The sequence below is a fragment of the Cicer arietinum genome, chromosome 4, assembly GCF_000331145.2.
Source record: "Cicer arietinum cultivar CDC Frontier isolate Library 1 chromosome 4, Cicar.CDCFrontier_v2.0, whole genome shotgun sequence".
NCBI lineage: Eukaryota > Viridiplantae > Streptophyta > Magnoliopsida > Fabales > Fabaceae > Cicer > Cicer arietinum.
The window spans coordinates 6,630,953-6,639,351 of NC_021163.2; the positions used below are offsets into that span (position 1 = coordinate 6,630,953).

Consider the following 8,399-nt stretch of genomic DNA (forward strand, 5'->3'; position numbering starts at 1 on the left):
ACACAAAGTTTAAATTTTAAAAAATACATGTGTATTGAAAAACTCTAAAAAAAAAATTGATATACAAAAGTTAGGATTTAGAGTTACTAAAACACACTTATGTATTAAAAAATTTAAAAAAAGACATTTGTATATTTAAAATGTTTGACAAAAATTTATGATACACCTAAGTTCCGAAAAAATTATTTTTTTGAAAAATAAAATAAAAATAATAAAATAGGTTAAAGGTAGATATATAAGTGTGTAGATACAAGGGGAAAGTTTTCTCCCAAAAATCATATTACACGCAATCAAACTAAATAACACAAGTAAAATATTTGAACCACATATATCCAATATCATTTTGATATAAATTAATAATTAATTATGAGCAGGATTTTTATTTTAGAGAAGGATAGCCTTAAAGAAGTTAGGCTATTTACTTTGTGATTTTTCTCCCAAAAACATATGATTGAAATGGTACTACATTCATCTCTAAATATAAGATCTGAATTTTTATCCTGTCTCTTTTTATAAGATTTCTTTCAAATTTTCAACTATATTTGTTATGTCTTTAACAATATAATCTTAATTATGTTAGTTCTGTTTTTTTTTGCAATATGTAATAAATACTCAAATAAAAAACTAATTAATTCTCTTACCAAAAAAGTAAAGTTGTAAAATCATATATCAATTAACAAAGCGAATTTTCTTAATTCCCATTATTTAGTGAAAGAAGTTTTATATTTAGAAAATAGATAGTATTAAATTTTATCTGAACAAATAGCACTAAAGAAGGTAAGAATTACAAGTGCAATGGTTTTAGAATGATAGGAAGGCCATGTTGTGGCTGCAAAGTGAGGTTGTTTGCAGGTGCATGTTGATAATCAGGGGAAAGAGACCAAGAAAACCTTTGAATAATCAAAGCCATCACTGTCTTAGCTTCCAACATAGCAAAATTCTGACCAATGCAATTTCTTGGACCCACTGAAAATGCAAGTAGAGCATTTGGGTGCTTTGCAGCCTTAGAGACTCCATTTATGAATCTAATTGGATTGAACTCATTTGCATCTTCACCCCAGTATTTTTCATTCCTTTGAATCATTATAACTGGGATTGTGAGACATGTTCCTCTTGGGATCATCAAATCTCCTAATTTCATGTCTTGTGAAGCCACTCTTATTATTTCTATTGCTGGACAGTACAACCTTAATGCTTCCAGCAATACCATATTCACCTTAATAACAAAAATTCATCTATCAAGTTAGTCACTTTTTAATATGGGACCAATTGATTCACCAAACTTCTAATTTATAAATACCAAAAAAATTCAGCTTACACAATGAAAAGACATCAAGATTAATAAAAATTATAAAAATATGATACGATGTAAGTACAAGTTTAATTTGTAAGAACCAACGAAATACATTCATATCATTATTATTTAGAAGTGATTCATCTGCTCCTTTTTATAAGAGATATTTAGTCAACAAAAATTGATATATTATATCTATGTGAACAAAATACATAAATTTTTGTTGACTCGGATCAAATGTAACATATAAAAAGGAACACATGTAGTGTCATTTTATTGGTACTAAATAGCAATAACCTAATAATTATGAAGGTTATAGAAAATTACCATTTTTAACTTTGAAAGCATATCTGCATCAGGAATTTGCATGCCACAAATCTGAAGGATTTCTTGCCTGAGTTTGTGTTGCCAATCACTGTGCAAACTCAACAAAAAGACAGTCCAAATAAGTAAGTTGGAAGTGGTTTCATGACCAGCAAAGAAAAAGGTCTTGCACTCTTCCATTATTTCATTCATCTTCAACTTTAGAACACCATCCGTTTTTTCTGCATCCATCATTACTCCTAGTAGATCATCTCCATAAGACTTATCTGATTCAGAATATTGCTGCAACCTGCTTTCTATAATGCATTCTAGTGATTTCTTCATTTTCCTATCAAGCTTCCATATCTCAATATTTGTTTGACTAGGAAAATATCTGCATATAAATGATTAATTACGTTAATGAACATAATAAATACAATTTTTGAAGTATTAAAATTTACATATGCATAATATATTATTATACTGGGAGCCAGGAATGAAAACGTCAGAACTAGAAGCTACACAATGCTTTTGAAGAAGAGTTTGTGCATTAAAAGTTTCCCTTCCATGAGCAAAGCTGCTACCAAAGGCAGTATGGGCGATTATATCTGCTGTTAGCTTTCGAAATTCTTCACACATTTCTATTGTCTTTGATTTGTTCTTCTCTTCAATGGCTAGCTTTTTCCACTCATCTACCATGGAAATGGTACATTCTGCCATTCTACTTATCATAACCTGTCATATATATATATATATAGCATCAAATAATGCACACATGTAATGTCAAATGCAAATGAAAAAGTATTCAATAATTTGTTTGGATAAAGTGAATGTTTATTCAAAGTTATATATTTTTATAAATTTCAAAACTTTTGGAATATAACGTAGATATTAAAAGAAAAGTTGTTCAAAATGAATTGTTGATCACATTTAATTAATACAATACCAATAAAAATAAATAAAGTCTATTGTCTAAATTATCATCAATGAATAATAAATAGGGTCATTGATAATATAAAAAATTATATTAAATGAGGTATAGTTTAGACATATTGTCATTAAATAGAAGAAAAGTTGTTAATTTTTTTTATATTTTATTTTAAAAAAAATTAAGTTTGCTTATATTTCATTTTAGATGGAATAAAGTATCAAATTGTCTATAAGTACAACTTAGATAATAATTATAGTAGGTCAATGTGCAAATTCAAACGTGAGATATAATTTTTTTCATATTTAGAATATGTGATTTTCACCGCTATATATATACTCTTTAAAACTCAAAAATAATAAAATATAAAACTAAATCCTCAAATTTTTAGTAGTGTCTATTTTTAGATTAAAGACTATTATCCTTATCGTTCCAACTTTAAAATGAATTCAAATTGATAGCAGCTAGTCACCCCTCACATAACCACACATTTTTTGAACTAAGTGAAACCATTGGATAAAGATAAGATTATTCATATTTTAAGGTCGACACATTGAATTTAAAAAGGAGAAAAGTCAAAATATTCAAGAACGGATTTTCTTTTTCATCTAAAACTATTTATAAAGGGAAGAAAATCTTGATAGGGTCATTTTTTACTCAATTTTATTTTTCACTTAAATTATTTTATTTATAAATTTATCATTTTTATTCAATTAAATAACTGATTTTTTTAATAATATTTATAAATATATATATTAAACGACTCCAAGTTTTGATTTAAACTTCTTTCTTTTAATTATACTTTATCTTTAAATTATTTTATTTACAATTTTTTTTGGCAATAATATTATTCTTCCTTATCGATCAAAAAAATCTATTTTTTTTTTAAAAAAAAATTGCCTAAATTTTGTGACTTCTATTATTTTATCAAGGAAAGAGCACCCGTCAAAACGATATTATAAATAATGTCAAATTATTTTTATGTCTATTTCAAGTTAGGATAAATTTTCTATTTCAAACAAATAAGTAAGGATGAGTTTTGTTTCAATAAGTAAGGATGGGTTTTGTTTCGATACGAAAAGTCTAGTCCAAGTTCTAGGGTCAATTTAACACATTATGTGATCGAAAACAGACTTTTTTAAAAATTAATAAATAAATTATTAATATTTTATTTAATAATTATAAAAAAAATTATTTTGTAGAAATTATGGTATTAGAAATTTAAAAAATTTGGAGGCCTTTTTGTTTGTGTATAGTTATTGGAGATTTAAAGATTTTTTATAACATATTATTGTATTGTGTATTTGTACTATGTAAAATTAAAATAAAAAATTATTTTTTAATTTGATCTAAAGTAAGGGTTCTACGTGTATCTCTTTTGGACCGACTCTACCAAATTCAAAGGAAGTGAAAATTTCTATTATGCATGGTGATAGTTAGAAAAGTAAATATGAAGATTTAGACCTTGAGTCTATCCATGGAGAAGGCAGGATTGAGTATCCTTCTGCGCTTAACCCACTCCAATCCTTCCATTAGAACTATCCCTTGTCCTATCATTGTTACTATAGAAGGCCTTTGTTTTGGTTTTGAATAGAAACCAAATTTATTTGATAAAATTTCCTTGGCCAGCTCTGGATCAGATATGCAAATCCTTGGTTCTGTTCCATACCAATATAGAAATCTCTCCCCTGCATCATCAATCAATATATATTCATCATATTATTGAATTCATTTATGGAATATGGCAAAACCAACTATATAAACATAAAATTTATTTTAATATATTTGAATATTCTCAAATAAAATTGATTTTTCCTTGAAATTACCCTCAAATTTGTTATCTAAGACAATTTTAATTTTATGTTGATGTATCCAAACATACGTTAGTTTATGTTAAACTCATTTTTAATCATGTTAACAAGGCGGATAAATTAGATATATAATATTACGTTGAGATAATTGAAATAATATATATAGAAGAGAAATGAATGACCATATAAGGAGGACCATATTTGATAGTGAGGAAGAACCCTTTGAGTGATATCGTGTGAGTGTGTATCCATGATGTTTTTCCTTTCATCATTCATCATTGTTTTGATATCATTGAGAGAACCATAAACAAGTGAGTAAGGTGGCCCCAACACTCCTTGCTTTCTGAAGTGCCTAGTCAGTGCATATGGCCTCCAAAACAGAATTACAAATATTCTCCAAATCTTTGATACAATCATAATAGTGATCACACTCACCATGGCAACCCCAATCAGATATCCCATTTTTTTTGTCTTTCTCTTTCTTTATGTGTCTGTGTGTGTGAGAGAGAGAGAGAGAGAGAAAAAGTAGAAAGATATCGCTGCTAGATTTTTAGGATGAGGCTGGTTAAATAAGTTGTTGAAAGTGGCCATGTTCTAGATGTTGGGTACTATCCAACTCAATGTTCTTACTTGGTTTTTAGAATAAATAAATATTAGTGTTTTTTTATCTTCAACAATTCACATATATTTTACAAATACACAAAATTTAACATTAAAATTGTTTATTTCTTCGAAAATTATTTTTCTTTTCTTTTTTCTCTGATGAAAAAAAAATCATTTCCCTTTCATTTTTGAGTTTAGATTTTTATCGAGTGTATAAGGATATTTATTAACATTTGCTATTAAAATAAAAATTTAATTATAATATATTATTGTTGTAAAATATTTTACATCATCAATTTTCATAGGTATAATTTTAAAGATAGTTATAATAAAAATTAAATATCTTTAATAATTTAATTATTATAATTAATTAATCACAAAAAAACTCTTTACAGTAATTATATATATAAACTATATTTATAAAATAAAAATTATATATTTATTTATTTTTTTGTCCATTCAAAATGAAATATAAATAAAATTATAACTAAAAATTGCATCCAAATTTCTATTACCATTTTTTCTTTTCTTATATTAATAATATTTCATGTCATTTGGTTGAATCGTGGAAACCATTGTCCTTTTTTGGCTGACAATGGACGGACAAAATTTAAAAATTCCCTAAAATATTTCGCCCGAAAAACATTAATAAAATGGGAGCCGGTTATTTAGCTTTACTCTGAAAACTTCTTGTTGATGGATGTTTATTGTACAATATATACAAATATAGATAGATGGACTGGTTTCTTAATTTTGTAATCTACATGTCGTTTAGAAGAAAAACTAAATAGAAAATTACACAAATAATCTCACATCAACTGCTAAAATCGTTGTCCTTCCTTGTTGTTATTTGTTTTGGGCGGCATGTGAAGTGGTGCATGACAACTGTTTAGTATTGAGATATACTGTCCATTAATGGTGGCTGACTGTTTATTTGTATTGTAAAATAATTTATCTTTTTGTTCAATTAGATCTCTATATATGTTACTTCATATGATTGATATTAATTATGCTAGCTATCACTGACAGTTAAATTAGTTTCTATCTTTATTGAAATTCTATCAAAATAGTTTCTACACAAATTGAATAACACTGAATTTGAGTTTGGCCAACATACAACCACTTTAAACCCCAAAACACTTTTTAATTGGACCATAAACAATATTGTCTTACCATCATCACTAACTTACAATTCAATAAAAAAAGGTATACAACACATCAACGGTGGGTCATGAGGGGTAGACTCTCAACCATGTTGAGTTTAAGGGGGTATATGGGAGTTGGATTTTGCAGGGAAAGGAAGATGATGACTTATTTTTCTCTTCTAAATTAACGACACTATAAAATATTTTTAATAATGTATCAAGTGTAATTGAAGTATTTTTTTAAATATCAAATATATTTAAAAATATAAACTTAATCTTTAAAAATGCTTCCTTTAAAACTCAACTCACAAACACACTCTATAGCCCTATAACAATTGCGGTTGAGAACAAAAACATGGAGAGAGAAGACCGAGAAAAGTAATATAGTGTAAATAAGTGAAAGATAAAATATGTAAATTGTTGTATCTAACGGTTTTTAATAATAATTTATTATTGGCCTATTTCTCAATCCAAAGATGAATGGAATATTTAATTAATAGTCTTCATTATATCATTACTTTATCCATTATTTTAGAAGTAGAACCCTAAATTATGCCTGTTATAATATCCGACACATCATATAGCAGCACCCAAGTTTTTCAGGAATTTTGGTGACACTGCATGTTATTTTCAAGGATTAAAAACGTGTGGGACGTGCAACTCAGAAGTAAGGGTAATGGACAGTGCCAAATGCCAATGCCAATGCTATCCTTGCGGAATTTGGTGTTTCGTAATACACCTATCAAGCTGAATCCCTATGCCAATGTCATACTCGCACGACAAAAACATTCCCTTCCCATTTTCTTCATCACCTCCTTGTTCCATCAACTCAACTCTCCACCCAATCTTCTGGAAGCCAAAAGATTGCACGCTCTTCTTCTCGTCCTCGGTTTCTTTCACCCAACTTCTCCTCATAAATCCCTTCCTTCACAGCTTGTCAATGTCTATGTCAACTTTGGTTCCCTCCATTACGCCTTTCTCTCCTTCACTCAACTCCCCCAAAAGTCCAATCTTGCTTGGAATGCCATTCTACGAGCTCTTGTTGGTTCTAGCCACTTCACCCATGCCATTCAGTTCTATCACTCCATGCTCAGACAAGGTGTCACCCCTGATAATTACACATACCCACTTGTCCTCAAAGCTTGTTCGTCCTTGCGTGCTCTTGAAATTGGAAGATGGGTTCATCACATTATCCTCTACAACGAGGGAAAGCCTAATCTTTTTGTTCAGTGTGCTGTTATTGACATGTTTGTTAAATGTGGAAGCTTAGAAGATGCGCGTAGCTTATTTGATGAAATGCCGGTTAGAGACTTGGCTTCTTGGACTGCAATGATTTGCGGAACCGTGTGGAATGGTGAGTGCCTTGAAGCTCTTGCGTTGTTCAGAAAGATGAGATCAGAAGGTCTAAAGCCTGATTCGGTTATTGTAGCATCTGTGTTACCTGTTTGTGGCAGATTGGAGGCTTTGAATTTGGGGATGGCACTGCAAGGTTGTGCTTTGAGGAGTGGCTTTGACAGTGATTTGTATGTTTCCAATGCCATCATTGACATGTACTGTAAATGTGGTTATCCACTTGAGGCGGATCGTGTATTTAGTTACATGGTTTGTAGGGATATTGTTTCTTGGAGTACCTTGATTGCTGGCTACTCACAAAATCGTCTGTACCTAGAGAGCTTTGAACTATATGTTAGATTGGTGAATATGGGTTTTGCAACAAATGAAATTATTGTTACTAGTGTTCTTTCTGCCTTGGGAAAACTCAAATTGTTGAAACAGGGGAAGGAGATGCATAACTTTATTCTCAAACAAGGACTTTTTACGGATGTAGTTGTAGGAAGCGCAATGATTGATATGTATGCTAATTGTGGGTCAATCAGGGAAGCGGAGTCAATATTTGAATACATGTCAGATAAGGACATCATGGTATGGAATTCACTAATTGTTGGGTATCATCTAGTTGATGATTTTCAGTCGGTATTTTTAACCTTTAGAAAAATTTGGGTTGCTGAACATAGGCCTAATTATATTACTTTAGTGAGTGTTCTTCCTATGTGCACCCAATTAGGTGCTCTTAGACAGGGAAAAGAAATTCATGGCTATGCAACCAAAAGTGGTATGGGGTTAAATGTTTCTGTTGGAAATTCTCTAATAGATATGTACAGCAAATGTGGATTTCTAGAACTCGGAGTGAAGGTCTTTAACCAGATGATGGTAAAGAATGTCATAACATATAACACTATGATATCTGCTTGTGGAACTCATGGCCTAGGAGAAAAGGGTTTGGCATTTTACGAGCAAATGAAGGAAGCAGGAAT

General features: G+C 29.6%; 2 protein-coding genes across 2 annotated transcripts in view; one reads left to right on the forward strand and one right to left on the reverse strand.

Annotated features, from left to right (window-relative positions):
- Positions 1-673: 673 nt before the first annotated feature.
- On the reverse strand, positions 674-4,894 carry LOC101514124 (cytochrome P450 709B1-like). The gene is made up of 5 exons (XM_004495795.4): positions 4,519-4,894; positions 3,990-4,213; positions 2,082-2,332; positions 1,622-1,991; positions 674-1,216 (listed from the first exon to the last, which is right to left on the reverse strand). Exons 1-5 carry the CDS (start codon positions 4,796-4,798, stop codon positions 785-787), a joined length of 1,557 nt encoding a protein of 518 aa, XP_004495852.1. The 5' UTR covers positions 4,799-4,894; the 3' UTR covers positions 674-784.
- A 1,811-nt stretch (positions 4,895-6,705) lies between these two features.
- LOC101491659 (putative pentatricopeptide repeat-containing protein At3g01580) overlaps positions 6,706-8,399 on the forward strand; it is a 2,472-nt gene continuing 778 nt past the window's right edge. Inside the window, exon 1 of the mRNA XM_073366818.1 lies at positions 6,706-8,362. Coding sequence (XP_073222919.1) covers positions 6,706-8,362 — 1,657 coding nt within the window. The remainder of the gene's footprint in view (positions 8,363-8,399) is intronic.

Coding starts and splice junctions, on each gene's coding strand:
- LOC101514124 (XM_004495795.4), bottom strand. CDS start 4,798: ATGGGATATCTGATTGGGGTTGCCATGGTGAGTGTGATCACTATTATG. Junction 2,333..3,989: donor TCTCCATGGATAGACTCAAG/GTCTAAATCTTC, acceptor TATATATGACAG/GTTATGATAAGTAGAATGGC. Junction 1,217..1,621: donor TGCTTTCAAAGTTAAAAATG/GTAATTTTCTAT, acceptor TTTGTTATTAAG/GTGAATATGGTATTGCTGGA.